This window comes from Gracilinanus agilis, chromosome 6 (genome assembly GCF_016433145.1).
Source record: "Gracilinanus agilis isolate LMUSP501 chromosome 6, AgileGrace, whole genome shotgun sequence".
NCBI lineage: Eukaryota > Metazoa > Chordata > Mammalia > Didelphimorphia > Didelphidae > Gracilinanus > Gracilinanus agilis.
Window position 1 is genome coordinate 205,814,236 of NC_058135.1, and position 17,681 is coordinate 205,831,916.

Consider the following 17,681-nt stretch of genomic DNA (forward strand, 5'->3'; position numbering starts at 1 on the left):
ACAGTTTGGCCCATAAAGAGAAGATTTGTTACAAAAGACAATGCAATAATGACCCTTAAAAAAATTCAGAACGGCAAGAAGGCACTAGACAGTTTGGAAGGAGGAAAAGAGAACTAAAGGTAGTGATAGAATAGAAGCGAAAGATGGTGGGTTTGGAATAGGAATGAATGTGCCAGAAACACACTTCAACTACTTCACTTCACTGCTAATAAAAAAAAAGTGATAAATATATGGTGTGAGTTACTGCATGTGTTCAGTGTGCAGGAAGAATGAAGTGCCAGCTGATGGGAACTATTCTTATAGTTGTAGCTCTGTGATAAATAGGACAGAGACGCACAGCTCAATTGCAGGTTACATTTAACTATACCAATTCAACTCATTTTGAACAAGAGGTTTTTCCATATTTTTTTAATTGCAAAGGTCTAGAATTTGGGATTGTTCTTTATGGACAAATGTTCATTTCTTTGATAGAGTCATGTATTCTATTTCAAATACATCAAATCCTCTCCTAAACTGAGCTTATAGAGGCAGAACATCATCTAGGGGAACAAGAAGAGCAAGCAGGGCCAACTTGAAATTCTGATTAGGGGGTAGGAGAGATTAGGGGAGAAAAATAGAAATTTCAGATTCTCAGGAGTACATGAGGTATGTACACAAAATGGATAGCCTGAAACTAAAGTTGAGGGCTGGAACTATTTACTTCTAAGCTCAATAATGGATGGCTATTTAATTAATATTATTGACCACCATAAATATGGTCAGACTTACTTGTGACAGAAAAAAGAACAGACAGGAAATAGAATGACAGCTGCCTAGATGATTACCTGCTCCTCTTTTTCTTTTTTTACTTTCTTCACCTGCAGTAAAGGTCCAAAAGGAAGGGAGGAAAGAATCTGATCATACACAATCTGGGCATGTACAATGTCAATTCTCTCCTGGGTAAATAAAGCCAACTAATCCAAGCCAGTTATAGCAGCTCTCTTTTTAGTGGCAAAGAATTGGAAACTGAGAAGATGTCCATCAATTAGGGAATGGCTGAACATATTATAATACATGTTGGTAACTGAATACTATTGTGTTATCAGAAATGATAAACAAGATGATTTCAGAAAAAGCCAGAAAGGTCCATCCCCATTTTTAAAAATCTCTTTGGGATATAGACTTAGTGGTATTCTAGATCAAAGGGTATGCATTCTTTTAAAATCCTTTGGGCATAATTCCAAATTGCCTTCTAGAATGGTTGGATCAGTTCACATCTCCACCAACAATGCATTAGTATCTCAATTTTGCCACATCTCCTCCAACATTTATCACTTTCCTTTATTGTCATATTGGCCAATCTGATAGGGGTAAGGTTGTACCTCAGAGTTATTTTAATTTGCATTTCTCTGAGTGATTTAGAATATTTTTTTCATATGATTATTGACGGCTTTGATTTCTTCATTGAAAATTACCTGTTCAGAATCTTTGATCATTTGTCAATTGGGCAATGGCTTGAATTTTTATAAATTTGACTTATTCTCTATAAATTTGAGAGATTAGATCTTTATCAGAGAAATTTATTATTAAAAAATTTCCCCAGTTTGTTGTTTCCCTCCTAATCTGGGTTATATTAGTTTAGTTTGTACAAAAGCTTTAATTTAATATAATCAAAATTATTCATTTTATATCTTATAATGTTCTCTATCTCGTTTGGTCATAAATTTTTCCCTTCTCCAAAGACCTGCCAGGTAAACTATTCTGTGTTCCCCTAATGGTATCACTCTTTATGTCTAAATCATATATCCATTTTGATCTTATATTGGTGTAGGATATAAGATATTGGTCTATACCCATGATAGGGAACCTATGGAATGGGTGCCAAAAAGGGCACACTAAGCCCTCTCTGTGGGCACTCCTGCAGTCGTCCTCCAGAGGTCATTACTAGAAAGACAAAGGGATTGGGGCAGAGCTGTTTCCCTCCTCCTCTCCATGCATCTGATGACATTCCTCCCTCTCTGCCCAGCAGCCAATGGGAGCACTTCCTCTTCCTTCTGGAGTAAGGGGGGCAGAGGGGACAAGGTGAGAGGGGCATAGCATTCAGTCTCTGGTGGGGGGGGAGCAGGCTGTGCTACTCCACCTCTAAAAGGTTCACCATCACTGGTCTATATATACCAAATTTCTGCCATATTGTTTTCCAATTTTCCCAGCAGTTTTTGTTAAATAATGAATTCTTATTCCAAAAGCTGGGGTCTTTGGGTTTATCAAACATTAAGTTGCTAAGGTCATTGACTCCGGTATATTGTATATCTAATCTACTATTCTATTTCTTAGCCAGTACCAGATAGTTTTGATGATTGCTGCTTTATGGTACAGTATTAATATTAATAAAAAGTTATTCTAGCAAAATGGATCGATATAATTTGGGCACCAGTCACCCCTGTTAATGAATAAGTGCTTTCAACTTCACAGACTGAAAATCTAAAAAAAGTGACAGCCCATCATTAGACTATAAGTCCCTTGAAGGCAGAAAACATATGTATATACACACTGACAGGTTTTGCTTTTTGTTGTTGTTGTTTTTTTGTTTTTTCATTTAAACCCTTACCTTCCATCTTGAAGTCAATACTATGTATTGGCTCCAAGGCAGAAGAGCAGTAAGGGCTAGACAATGGGGGTTAAGTGACCTTGCCCAGGGTCACACAACTGGGAAATGTCTGAGGCCGGGTTTGAACCTAGGACCTCCCATCTCTAGGTCTGGCTCTCAATCCACTGAGCCACCCAGCTGCCCCCTCTACGTGTTTTTAAACTAGGTTTCCTCCTGTAGATTCACCTATTGCAAGCAGTTGCATAATTTAAAGTCTGTCCATCTGATGAAAGAAAAATGCCATGAATGGGAGGAATTAATGCAGTGCTGTTTTGGGTGGAAGGAGCATGACTGCAGCTTTCAGGGTCAGTGAGGATTTTTGTGGAATATACTTCTCTTGGCCACTGACCAACCTACTTGCTTATATTCCATTTTTTTCACCCTTTCTTTTCTTTCTTAAATAACCACGTATCAAGTACCTAATATGTATAGCTAGACAGTACAGTGGATAGAGATCAGTCTTGTGTCACAAAGACCTGAGTTCAAATGTGTTTGGAAATCCTTTATTGGCGTGACCCCGGGCAAGTCACTTGACTCTGTTTGCCTCAGTTCCTTCATATTTAAAATGAACTGGAGAAGAAAATGGCAAACCATTCCAGGATCTTTGCCAAGAAAACCCCAAGTCAAGTCACAAAGAGTCAAACATGAGTGAAACAACTGAACAACAAAGTGTTCAGGGCCCTGTGATGAGTGCTTAGAGAAATAAAATTTCTAAAAGCCATGATTCCTACCCTTAAAGAGCTTGTCTATCAAGTAGGCATTCAACAAATGCTTATGTTGACAATTATACAAGTTCATTTCATGCCAGAGATATCAATATCTCGCTATTTAAAAAAAAACACTGTTTGGGTTCCACCAAATTTATTTATTTATATTTATATATAGTATATTTATTTATACTGTCAAAGAACATTCTTCCAAGAAATTACTGTATTAGAAATTCAATTCAAATTCCCATTCAACTAAGCCAGAGTTTATTGCTTCCATTGGCTAATTTATTTACCTTTCCTTTCTAATCATGGCCCTTTATTCCTGTCAGAAAACTGCTGATATGCATATGTATAAATGTATATACTCAGAAAAACTATACTTAAACTCATAAAGATAGTATTGACAGTTTCGGATTGAAATATAATCTAGAAATGTATCATGGAGCCTAAAGTAATTGCTTTCCTATGACTGATTCACTTCATAATTTTCTTAAGTTTATATGAAAATGTATCCCTTTGCTTCTATCAGTAATGATACCACTTTCAGGAATGTTTCATCTCTTTGGATGAAATTCTAGCATCAATCCACACTCACATGAAAGTTCTTGTTTTTTAAAAGAAAGTATTTTAAAGCGGGAATGATATACTGAGGGCCTGTGTCTGCAAGAACCAGCAAAACTCCTGCCTGAATCAGATTAAAATGTAAAGGAAATAATAAAAATAATAATAGCTGACATTTATATAGCATTTACCATGTGTCAAGCCCTCTGCTAAATTCTTTCCAATTATTATCTTATTTGATCCTCTCAATAACATTGGGAGATAGGTGCTGTTATACTCATTTTAAATGAGGAAACTGAAGCAAACGGAGGCAAAGTGACCTGGCCAGAAACACACAGCTAATAACTGAGTATTGGTTTTAATTCAAATCTCCCTAATTCTAGGCCTGGCACTTTACAGTATTTAATAAACTGAAGAAAAATACAGCACAATGTTAATTTGTGGTTTTCTAAGTCAATATGCTACCCATAGTAATCCATTTCTGTTTGAGTTTGATACTACTGAGGTAAAGAATGTTTTTCTAAACCTAAAACTTATTGGTTTTTAACATTTTTCTAAAGTATGTTTCATGTCAAGTTTCCTGCTATTCCTCACCCCCATGCTACATAGATAAACATGCTTGCTCAAAATATATGGTGCTGCTTAAGATACATTTGAGCGGTTAGAAGGAGAGCTGCTAGAAGAGGTTAAGCTGGCCTTAAAAGTAAATCAATTTGGAGAAAGCAATGCTACCAAGGTATAAAGATAATAAAATTGTCATTTAGATAGTAAATCAACACATGCAAATCATTTTTCCCCTAACTCTGTGTGGTGGTGCAATTATTATTACTATTATTATATCTATTTTATAGTTAAGGAAACAGAAACTGAGTTTTCCACATTTTCCAACAACAGTAATAATAGCAAACATTTATATATCCCTTACTATGTTCTAAGCACCATATAATTGTATTTGATCCTCATAACAAACCTCAGAAGTCAGTGCTAATATTTTATCCATTTTGCAGATGAGGAAACTGAGGCAGATAGAGGTTAAAGTACCATGCTCAGACTCACACAACTAGTAGGTATAAAATTGAATTTAATCTTCTGGACTCCAGGACCAGCTCTATCGATTGTACCATGTGCTGGGCTAAGCATGTGCTCTGAGGAATGGGACATGAGACCAGCTCAGGAGTCTTTCAATACACTAAAAATAGCAGAGCTGAGAATGGACCCTGGTCTCTTGACTCAAAGTCAAATGTTCTTTCCAATATGTTATGCTACTGCTGAAAGTGGCATAATATTATGACACTATTTTGAAGAGCAAAGAAAATTATACATTAAGAAAGCAGAAAATCTCAGGATCACTTTAAAGAAAATTTACATTCAAATGGAGAAATAAATGCAGAGCATGAGAGAAAAGTAACAATTTTATACTTATTTCAAGAATTCTACTTTTAGAGATCCCTAAAAGACAGTGAAGATCTTCAGTAAAATGATTAATATTCTCAATTCATTATCCTTCCTTGGAAAAGTCCTCTATCTTCAAAAGATTTTTTAAATCTTTCATTAAAAACATAATATGATATAACTTCACGATAGAATATAAAGAAGCCAAATGAACTGGCTTTGTCCCATTCATCTTAGAGATCTAAAATTGAAGCCCAGTTCCCTCACTGACCCACCAAAGAGGAAAAAAAAAAAAAAAAAAAGATCTGGGGGAGGGAGTCCTTAGGGAAAATATTCTCGAGAAACTTACAGGTTTAGAAAGGCTGCCCCAGAGGTTCCCTGCCCCATTGCTCAGGAAGTTGAGCCTGCACTGACTCATCAACCTGCAAAGTTCCTCCAGCAGAAGTTGATCTCAAACTCTGGATGAGCATCTTTTGCCCTCCTCTAAACCAAAACCAGTGGCTTCCTTTTACCTCCAGATTAAAATATAAATGCCTGTTTCGATTTTAAAGCTCTACACTACCTGACTCCACCCCATCTTTACAGACTTCAAATATTACTTCCCTTCCCATACTCTGCAAAACAGCAAGATTGGCTTTCTCTCTCCTCCCCACATCCAGCACTATCTCCCATCTGTGCCTTTGGATCAGCTGTCCCCTCACACCTAAAATGCATTTTCTCCTTACCAATGCCTCCCAGAGACCCACCTTCTTTAAAAGGTAACTGAATCTCCTGCATGGAAATTTTTCTGGTCTCCTCCATCTTCTTCCTCCTTCTCCTCCTCCTCCTTACCAATCAAGTTTGTATTTAACTGATATCCATCTATATCTATATACTTTACATATATTTGCATTTAACTTCATATTTGTGTTATGTATATATTCTTATTATGGCACACATTAGAAATTTAAGTAATGATTATACCATTCATTTATCGTACTTGGATCCCCAGTATCTAGCAGACTGCTTAGCACATAACAGGTGCTTAATAAGTACTTGTTCATTGATATTAAACCCCTAATGGGTACCTGGTATTATGCTACATATAAGAACAAAGAATGGAAGAATCATTCCTTTCATTCTAATGACAGAACCAATTGCAGGAAGGCTTTTATGGTGGGCAAGAGTATAGTGACTTTTTTTTTAAAGAGCACTCATAGACTGCAAAAATGTGAACATAGAATAAGGTTCACTCATAGACTGCAAAAATGTGAACATAGAATAAGGTTCAAAAAGGAACTGAGTCAAACTTACCAATATTGGTACTATACAATTAAGTTTGATATAGACTTTTTTTAAAGCTATACATGGTTCATAGTTTCATATTTAATACTTTTTTAGGTCTTTCTAGGAAGAAGTGCTGATTGATAGTTTTTGGTTCCTAATTTTTAAAAACGTGTACAAGAAATTGGAAGAATACTCTTGCCACATCTAATTTTATTTTTAAACCACTTAAAATATAATTCTAAGTATGTTATTTTGGTGAAATTATTTTAATGTTTTTGTTTTAGGAAGGTCTATTTTATTGCTACATAATTCATCTCTAAAATACATTAAGATTCAATAAATTGTGAAGCGCATAATGAAACTATACAAGACAAAACAGCCAAATGTATGAGCACCCCCATCCTCCTAGCCAGGTCCCTAACTTTTGGAGTCCTTCTTAACACTCCCTTTCCCTCTCTTTTTTATCTCTCCCTCTCCTCTTGCATGCAGTCAGTTGCTAAGCCTTCTTCAGTGGCCCAGAAGCCAAGGAGAAGAGAGTTCATATCCTACCTCGGATACTAATTAACTAGGCAAGTCACTTAACCTGTTTGCCCATCTGTAAAATGGGGATAGCATCTACCTCCCAGAATTGAGAGAATCAAACGAAATAACTGTAGTAAGCACTATATAAATGTTATTATTTCTTAATCTGTATGCCTCAGTTTTCCCATTTGTAAAATGGGGGTCATAACTGCACTTACCTCCCAGGTCGTTGTAAGCATCAAAAAAATAATAATCGTAAAGAGCCTGGCAGATAATAAACTTTATGTAAATGTTATGACTTGTCTGCCTTCGTTTCCTCATTTGTAAAATTGGGCATCATAACTGCACCTATCTCTAGACACCCTAACCTGATGGGTGGAGAATTTGGGATCCTTCTCCCTCGGACATCCTACAGACACACACACCCCCTTCTAAGCTTATTAAATTCTACAGCACTTCAGTTCCCGCCAAAAGGGCTGAAAGGGGCCCCTCCCAGCCGGCGCCTCCACCTCGGCACAATGGGGTCCTTGGGCCCGAAGTCCCAGAATCCTTCTCTTCCTTCAGGGCTCAGCTCCGTGATCCCTCCCCGCGGAAGCCTGCTCAGACCACCCGCTTCTTAAGGTAGAGAAGCATTTATTAGGCGCCTCCTGGGGGCCTGGAACATAAGTTCTCGGGGCTCTCTTGCTCCTAGATTTCCGTCGAAGAGAACTCGGGTCCCAAATACCCGGCACCTCTCCTCCCCAACCCTCATCCCGGGAAATGTCAGATTCTTGAGGGCAAGAAGGTACAGCCACGCTTTTGTTTTCCTGTGCCCCGTCCCTAACTTTGCGCCCAGCATACAAGCAGGGAAGTTAAGAAGAAGGAAGGATAGGTTGGGGGACTATCGGTATCTTCCAGAGCTGCCGGAGACCACGATCACTCGCTACCCAAACGTAGCTGACCCTACCGCAGCTCTCCCGTGGCCCCGGCCCCGCCCTCTGGGGGGCCGCTTAGCCGCGCAGACGCCAGGCAGCTCCGGAGACTGTCCCTTCCTGGCCACCGTCGCTTGCACAACCCCCTTCGCTTTCCCGGCGTTCTCTTTCATTTCCGGGGTCGTGCTGGGGCCGCTGGTTTAGTAACAACATCCCGTTGGTGGCCAGGGTTAAGCGGCGGCGGCGGCGGCGGCGGCGGCGGCGGCAACAGCAACAGGAGCTTCTCCAAAGGGACCCCTGTGCTGGCCTTGCCCGTCGGCTTCCTCGCCGACTCTCCTCAGGCTCGACGTCCCTTGCCGGGCCGAGCCGAGCCGGGCTGGGAGTGAGGTGAGGTGAGGGGTGAGGTGAGGGGGGGAGCCCGGCCCCCGTCGCCATGGCCAGTAACTCGCAGCCCCAGCAGCCGCCGGCGCCGCCGCCTCCTCTGCCTCAGCCCCAGCCGCCGCCGCCGCCCGGACCGGGGGCTGGGACCGCAGCTGGGAGTGGCCCGGGCCCGGGAAGCGGGAGCGGAGTTGGAGCCGGCGGTAGCGGCAGTGGCGGTGGCGGTGGCGGCGGTGGTGGTGGTGGCGGCGGCGGTGGCGGCGGCAGCGGAAAAGCCGCCAGTGGAGGAGGAGGAGGAGGCGGAGGCGGTGGCGGCGGCGCGGGAGACCCTCAGCTCGTAGCCATGATTGTCAATCACCTCAAGAGTCAGGGGCTCTTCGACCAGTTTCGCAGGGACTGCCTGGCCGACGTGGACACCAAGGTGCGGGCCACGGGGGGCGCCAGGGCTGGAGGGAGTGGGGAGGGGCCAGCTAAGGGCCTGGGTATCGAGGCACGGAATGGACGCAGGGCCTTAGCTGTCTGGAAGGCAATTGAAGTCGTTGTCGGGGAAGGCTGTAGTTGGGCTATATGTTAGGGATATGGAGGGGAAAATCGAAGCCAAGGTTCGAATGAGAGATGGCTTCAGGGATCAAATGGAATTTGGGGCGAAGGTATTGAATGCATGCCGTAACGGGAATCACTTGAACTCGTCTGTGTAAAACGCTTGAAGTGCTCTGTGAATGTTAACTATTATTTGGAACCAGGAGTTGTGGTTCAAGTTCGGCTTCTGACTACTTGCATCTCTTTTTCTTGGTTTTCTAAAATGTGAAATAAGTTTGGGTTTATAATCATTAGAATCTTTTTTTTTAACTCTTAAAGCTCTATCATTAGTTGAAGGGAATAAAAAGGTTCAAGGATTTGAGGGGTGAGATTGGAACCAAGAAAAGAGAGGGAACAAATCGAGAGAGAGGTCCCAGTGTTGGATGCTTGAAGAAGAAGCTGGGCTTTAGCAGCAAGGAAGGATATTTAAACTTTGATAAGAACCTTAGAGACCATCTCCAGAGGTTCTCAATCTTTTTTTGTGTCATCGACCCATTTAAATTCTGGCTAATCCTATGCATCGTTTTCTAAAAAAGATCCTTTTAAATACCTAAGATAATATACATAGAAAATAAGTTATACTGAAATACAGTTCATAGACTCCAGCTTAAGAACCTCTTACCTAACCAGCTTCTTTATTTTGCAAATGGCTAAAAAAAGTGCTTTGCCCAATATCGTATAGGTAATGTGTGACATTTACATTGCTGAATCTAAACCCTAGACTTCCTAATTCCTGGTTCATTTCACTTTCTAGAACTGAGAATCTTAATTTGAGGTTAATAAGTAATTCATTTTTAATCTTTTGGTAATCGTATTTCAATATGATTGGGTTTCTTGTAATTCTAGATATTTATTTTACACTTTTAAAGACATTCTGGGAAGGGGTCCATGGGCCTCAGCAGATGGCCAGAAGTGTCCATGACCAAAAAAAGGTTAAGGACCCCTGTTTGAGAGCATTGGATGTTTTGGTATACAAGGGGGAAACATTTTTACAAATAGTCTTTTATTTGCTTTTTTTTTAATTACTCTTTTTTTTCCCCCAGTCCTAAGGTAGAGCAATAAGGGCTAGGCAATTGGGGATGATGATTTGCTCAGGGTCTTAGAGATAGGGAGTATCTGAGACCTAATTTGAACCCAGAACTTCCTGTCTCCAATTGCTCTATCCACTGAGCCACCTAGATGTCCCAATTAATTTTTTTTTAAACAGCAACAACAAAAAACCCTTACCTTCAGTCTCACAATCAATATTGTCTATTAGTTACAGGGCAGAAGAATGGTAGGAAATTTCTGAGGTCAAATTTGGACCCAAGACCTTCCATCTCTAGGTCTGACTCAATTCACTGAGCCTCTTAGCTGTCCCTAATTAATGCTCTTTTTAAATGTTATGTGTGGGTGTTGGATCTGGGCTTTTTATTGTACCCTTTAGAATGAGATTGTTCTGGAGGCATCTTGATTTTTGTTGTTTTTCTAAACAATTTTTTTCCAGAGCTCAGATAGTTACAATGAATCTCTTATTACCTATTTCTCAGGGTAATTGGGCTGATTTCCCAGCTCTGCAAGTCCAAACCTGAGAAAGCTCCTATTAAAAAGCTAAGGAAGACTTTCCTCCATAAGAATCAGGATAATGTATCCTCTATTGTTGGTAAATTATTCTATGTATTAAAAATAGAACACATTAAGGCTGTTTTAAAGCTCATTTAACATATAAGAGGCAGGGAGTATCTAGATGGCTCAATAGATTGAGAGCCAGACCCAGAGATGGGAGGTCCTAGGTTCAAATATGGCCTCAGCCACTTACAACTGTGTGACCCTGGGCAAGTCACTTAACTCCCCCCCATTGCCTAGCCCTTACTGCTCTTCTGCCTTGGAACCAATACACAGTATTGTTTCCAAGACAGAAGAAGGTAAGGGTTTTTGTTTTTTTAAATAAAATATGAGGCAGCCTGGTGGTGTGGGTAGAGTACCAAATCTTTCAGTCAGGAAGACCTGGGTTTAAGGCCTAACTTTGATACATATTGATGATACGGTTCCTGGGAAAATCACTTGTTGATCCTCATTTAAAGAGTGAATTTCTAAATCAGCATTCTCTGACATGATAATACTAATGAAATCACAAGTCCAGATCAAAAAAAGAAATCCTTGAAACATCTCTAGTGTGCATCACCTTCTCTGATAGTGCTGCCATCCTGGTATAAGCTCTCATCACCTCATGCCTATTTATCCCAGTGGCCTTTTCATTGGTCTCCCTGCCTTGTCTTTCTTCACTCCAATCCATTCTCTCAACTTAGCTGTCAAAGTGATCTTAAAGTTCACCAGTATCTTCTCCCTATTTCCTCAACTCCTTTAGCTCCTCATCACCTGGATGATCAAATATAAAATCCTGTTTGACTTATAAAGCCTATCATAATGTGGACCCTTCCTACCTTTCCAGTCTTCTTATAGCTTATGCTCTTCCTTGTACTGAATATTTCTTCAGTAACATTGGTCTCCTTGCTGTTCCTCAAACAGCAAAGCTATTCCTCGTGCTCTACATTTTCCCTGACTATACCTCATATTTAGAATTCTCTCCTTCCCTCAGCTCCATCTCCTGGTTTCTTTAAGGTTCTAGCTTAAATCACATTTTGTATAAGTCTTTCTTGATCCCCTTTAAGGCCTTCCTTATGCTATTCCCTCCATATTAACTTGTGCATAACTTATTTGAATTGCTTTTCTGTTGTCTTCCTCCTTAGCTTGTGAGATCCTTTTGCCTTTTGTTGTATCCCCAGGCTAGCATAGTGCCTCTATCTTGACTTAAAAAATAAACTTTTTTAGTCATTGTCAAGGTAGCCCCTGAATAATTTCTCTCTTTTCTTTCTTCCCTCTTGCCATGTCGTGGTTATCCTGTTCAAAGTTGAGAAACCAAACTTTTGTATTAAAAAAAATTGAACAATAAGCATAAGTTAATAACCTAATTAATATTTCAGGCAGTGGTAATAATTTTGAAGTCTATATCCTAAATGAATAACTTCATAATAAAATTTTAATAGAATTTTGAAGTTGAAAGGGCCCTAATTGGTCTTATTTGAGAATTTCTTAAGGGAAGATTTTCCTACCAACTATTTTGCAGAACCTGTTAAAACTCTCTCCCTTTGATTCTCTTTTTCTTTTTTTAAACCTTATCTTCTGCTTTGGAGCCAATATTGGTTCCAAAGCAGAAGAATGATAAGGGCTAGGCAATGGGGGTTAAGTGACTTGTCCAGGATCACACAGCTAGGAAGTGTCTGAGATCAGATTTGAACCCAGGACCTCCTGTCTCTAGGCCTGGCTCTCAACCACTGAGCCACCCAGCTGCCTACTCTTTTATTTTAGTATATATGTCTTTACTTCAGGAGCTTTTTGTAGATGTCTTATTTTTTTCCGCTATCCTACCTGTTTTTGTCCATTCTTCTTCACTGGTTCCTTTCCTCCCGGTTCTTTATCTTAACTTGCTATAATGGAATTGAAGTATATTTTAAGATATTTACCATATTTATTTAATACTTTATCTGTTTTACCAAATATACAAATCAAATTATTTTTAACCACTTAGTAGAAGATCCTAGGGGAAAATATATTTAAATAAATTTTATTTTCACATGGCTTTAGGTAGCTTCTTTTTTTCTTTCCTGTGGGTCAGTGCCCCCAATAGGAAAAAGATCCCTTATTCCTGCTCTAGAGGTTTTACGTTTCTAAAATTTCATTATATGAACATGTTCATATAATCTTTAGTGAGCAAAGCCATAGGAGACCTGCTTATAACTAAAAGCTATCATATTCAATCCAACATGGACATCAGTAACAGAAGTTTCATTTTATTTTAGTATCCCTGTTTATGCACACTATGGGCCATTCAGACTGGACTTCTTGCTGTTCCTCACACAGGATGCTTCATTTCCTGTCTCAGTGCTTTTGTAATAGGCTATCCCTCATATCTTCAATGCACTTCCCTCCTTACCTCTTAGAAATTTGTGTTTTCATCAAAGCTCAGCTAATTACATTCCACATTAAGTCTTTCCTGCTGAACCATCCCCAAAATTTTGCTTCCCCCAGAAATTATTTTATAGCTGTTATGTAAGTTAGGTCTATTTAGTAAACCACATTAGAGAGTAAGCTTCTAGAAAAGTAGAGACTGTGTTCCTTTTTGTGTTTGCTACAATGCTTAGCACGGTTTTTTATGACAAAGTAGGCATTTGATAAATACTTGACTGATTTTAACAAGCATTTATTGTTATTTTATAAGTATTTATGTGCAGAGAATTGTTCTAAGACTAGCAAGCAGATTAAGTTGCTAGATGGATAGGTGCAGATTAAGGTGTAAATGTAAATTCAGACTGCAATAATCTGTTAACTGTTTTAGAAGTCTGAAGATTCTCTTAAGAACACTAATTTGGGGCTGTGGTAATTCTTACTAGTTTAGGGAGACATTCCCACTTTCTCAGATTAATTCAGCTTTCTCTTCCTCCCTTCACCTGCCTTAGATGAACTGAATCAAAACATCCTTTGAAACCAATCCATCTCTTTGTAAGGAAGATCCTACTGATTAGAAATTGTCCTGTGTTCTAATAGAGATATACACTTTACAAAACCCATATTGCTTGTATAGGTCTAATGTTTCAACTCGTGGAGATTGACACCAATTAGTAGAAATCAACCCACTCCATTATTTTGCACTGAAGCAACTCAGTGACCAAGTAATGGTGTTGAATGGTATTTTCTGTGTGGTGAAGTAAAATAAACTTTTTGACACATTTAATGATTAAAATCAGGTCCCTGCTCCCTGTGATTATTGTCTAGATTTGGCAGATTCAACAGAGATGTCAGGGATGGACAGAAATATTAAAATGGGATTACCACCAATAACCTTAGAGTTTAAAACAAATAATAGTTAAAAATAAAGAAAGAATAGATTTATTTAAAAAACAAATTGTATCACTGAATAAATTCTTTCCATTTGGACAGCAGGTGGGACAGTGCAGCAGGTTTTCCATTAAAAGTAAGAATTGCAAGGTGACATGTCAGTTCAGATTTGAACTAAGGAAATGTTCTTGCTTTGGGCCAAAGGGAGAAAAAAAGAATTTTAAATTTGCTCCCAAAGGTAATTTTAAGCAAGAAGGCATGGTTGAAACTAGCATTTAGAAATTGAAATCAAGCATTTTGAATTGAATGAATTAGAGTGTTGCAACATGGTACAGTGTGGTAGAAATTTTAAAAAATTATGTCAGCTGAAAATACTGAAAGGGAAGAAAAGACTAAGAATTATTGGAAAGGATTGTAGAAGTATCTCACATTAATTTAGATATCAGAAGCAATCTTTTATCCTTAGGAGGAGGGCTAGTAAAGATTTTGACAAGTGATTTTATGAATATTTCTTGTACAGAAACTATTCATTGATGCAAATTGACAGCTTATTTTGAACTTAAAGAATTAGGGAGTTGTCTGTTAGCAGCCACATTTCAGGGACTTGACTCTGGTCACTAGCTAGTATATGTTAAAGAGAGGACTTGAACTCAGGTAGTCTTGACTTTGAAACTGACCTTCTATTCACTTCTCCATGTTGCCTCTGCAAAAAGAACAGTAAATTAGGGAAGTGAAAAGGAATTATATAAGAACAAAAATCTTATTCATGCTGAATTTAAAATAGATGTAAAAAGCACAAGTCATATATCTGAAAGGTAGCTAAAATATAATTTCAATGAAATTAATTTTAAAAGTTCATTAATTAGCCAGGTTGAATGATTATTAGCCCAGTAGCATGAAGTTGGAAAATAATAAATACGTCAAATTAAGCAGATTTTTATATCAAACTGCTGTTGGGTATTTCAATCTGAATTTCTTCCTATCCCTGAGAACAACATGTCAAAAATCAGCTTCATTATTCCCTTCAGAACAGCTTCCATCTTTACTTCACTAATTCTACTTATGACCCTATCATTCTTCCAAATTACCTTATGCTCCAAAGCTCCAAGATATCTTTGATTACCTTCCCTCTCCCTTGCACATATACACATGGCCCTATTTCCTCCATATTACTCACATTTCTCCTTTCTCTTTTATTATTACTAATACCACTATTTTGGGCATTCCCTGCCTCTTGTCTGAACTGTTTTGGTCTCTGCTTCTTTTTTTCTCTCAAAAATTTTTTTTCTCTATGCATAGTAGTATTCTTTGCCCTAAGGAAAGGTGGTATGTTATAAGAAATTAATACACGAGATTGATTGCAACTGTAAATTCCTTATGATTCTCAGAATACTTTTTCTTGTGCCTACAATTTTAAGTTCCATATAGCTTACTACAGTTGGCAAAACTTGCTTGGCACATTGGAACACTCTTTAAGAACTACTGTTTTCATCACATCTAGTCCACCCTTCATACTACAGCCAGGTTAAATTAGTTGTCCTAAAATAAAGCTATGGTCTTGTCATTACCCTGCTTAAAAATCTGCAAGGCTGCTTCTTTCTTGACTTTGCAGTTAAAAAAAAAAAGACTGGAAAAGAATGGTGACCTTTAGAATTAGAAGGGGATAAGGGGTAGAATAAAATTCATACCCTTTAGTATGGCATTCTAAGCCCCCCCCCCAAATCTTATCTTAATATCTCTTCCAACATTCTTGTCTGAGTTATTCATATCCTTAAATATGTCCTATTCTTCCCTCTTTTTGTTTATGCTTTTCTCTTTGCCTGGAATATTCCCCTTCAATGCCCACCTTTTTCATTTTTACCCATCCTTTAAGACGCAATCTAAATACTTTTTCTTCTATGAAATCCTTCCGAATCTTCAAGCCCCCAGTCAGACCTGACCTCTCCCTGCTCAGAATTCCCATAGGAGTTTGTACGTATCTTTAATATGTGTAACATGCTACCCCCAGTACTATACTAGTTGTATGTATGTCTTATCTCCCCTGCTTATATTGTAAGCTTCCTAATGGTAGGAGCCACTCCTCACTCATTTTTTATCCCTCACAGTGTTTTCCACATTATAAGTGAGTGTTGAATAAATTGCTAAATAAATGAGTTGTTTTGTAGCATTCGGGAAATGTTCTTATTATTCACAATATAGTCTTAAGAATTATTTTCTGTTAAAGATGTTTGAATTCCTGATAACATCAGTTTTAATACTGTGTACCATTTATGATTTTCTAGCCTGCCTATCAGAATCTGAGACAACGTGTGGACAACTTTGTTTCAAATCACTTAGCAACTCATACATGGAGTCCCCACCTCAATAAGAACCAGTTAAGAAACAATATTAGACAGCAAGTTCTCAAGTAAGTGGCAGAATTGTTTTAAAAAATAGTTCACATGCCGATTTAAAAATGTCACAACCTACTTTTATTTAACATAGTTAAATTACACTGCTCAGAAAAGTTTGTTTACCAAATGATGTTAGGATTTTGTCAACTTCTATAAGCTAATTGTTGTATGACAGCATGATTTTAGCAATGTTCTATACTCACTTTTAGCATTCTTTCCCTAAAGTGAAATGGTCTGCTTTTTTTTCTGTAGACCCCAATGGCATAACTATAAGAGAAGATTAGTACTAATGGGGGAAACTAGTATTTCAACAAATCAATTAGTTATTAAAAATCTGTACCAGGAACTTTGCCAAGCACTGGGGAGACAGATAAAATGAAAAGACAATTGATTCCTGCCTTCAAGGAGTTTTCAACCTTTTAATTTAATGTAATTTAGTTCATTAAATTAATTTTTTAAATTAAATACTTTTATTTAATTTGGCAGTTCAACAAGCATTTATTAAGTGCCTACTGTAGAGTTGGGACACCTTGCAAAAAGAAATGGCAGAGCACTCCCTTATTTTTGCCAAGAAAACCCCATAGGTCCATAAGTTCGCATAGAGTCAAAGATAAATGCACTACAATCACCACCACATGTGAGGAATTGCTAAATACCAGGGAAACAATTGAAAAATGAGAATTCCTACTCAAGGAGCTTGCATTCTACTAAAAGGAGAGCAATGTACAACTAAGTATAATACAAACTATAGCATTGTGGGAACAAAAATGAGAACTAGACAAATGACTTACCTAAAAATTTGACATAGAAGAATATATTAGAACCTTCCAGTTAGACATTTGCCCTTTGAAGAGACAAAGAAGGTAAATACTGTGATAGGAGTCTTATCTTGATAGAAATTATATTCTTATTCTGAGATTTGTATTAATCACAGGCCTCATTCCAAAGCTGTTAGCAAACCATTTTTTAATTCTATTTTTACCTCATATAACAGTAAGAAAAAGGTATATGCATGATGTTAAGCTCATGAACATTTAAGATTAAGGAAGCCTCGGGTGTGTGTGTGTGTGTGTGTGTGTGTGTGTGTGTGTGTGTGTGTGTGTGTGTGTGTGTGTTATTCATTCTGACCACCAGAAGAGGGGGAGAAAAGAAAATCTTGGAAGATATTCTAATGCATTTTATTTGAGAAAAGATGTATTGATGACATTTTATTTTGTCACAGAATACATTTCCCAATCCTTTATAAAGGATATTCCTCAAAATAATTAAGGAAAATTGCCTAATGGGTCTGATAGCACATTTCATTTTGCTAGGCAGACACGTTAAGAGACAGCATAGCATAGTTAAAGAAGTATTGGAAGTCCCATCTCTAATACTTACTAGCTGCCATAACATCTCTGAGCTTTGGAATTTAAAGAATTATCTACTAACTTAAAGCAAATTTGTGACCTTTCTTGGTAGAGCTAGT

General features: G+C 38.2%; 1 protein-coding gene across 1 annotated transcript in view; it reads left to right on the top strand.

Moving 5' to 3' along the window:
- The first annotated feature begins 8,382 nt into the window (after positions 1 to 8,382).
- The window catches only part of BOD1L1 (biorientation of chromosomes in cell division 1 like 1), a 77,171-nt gene continuing 67,872 nt past the window's right edge, over positions 8,383 to 17,681 (top strand). Inside the window, exons 1-3 of the mRNA XM_044681207.1 lie at positions 8,383 to 8,527; positions 8,663 to 8,787; positions 16,103 to 16,227. Coding sequence (XP_044537142.1) covers positions 8,422 to 8,527; positions 8,663 to 8,787; positions 16,103 to 16,227 — 356 coding nt within the window. The 5' untranslated portion in view covers positions 8,383 to 8,421. The remainder of the gene's footprint in view (positions 8,528 to 8,662; positions 8,788 to 16,102; positions 16,228 to 17,681) is intronic.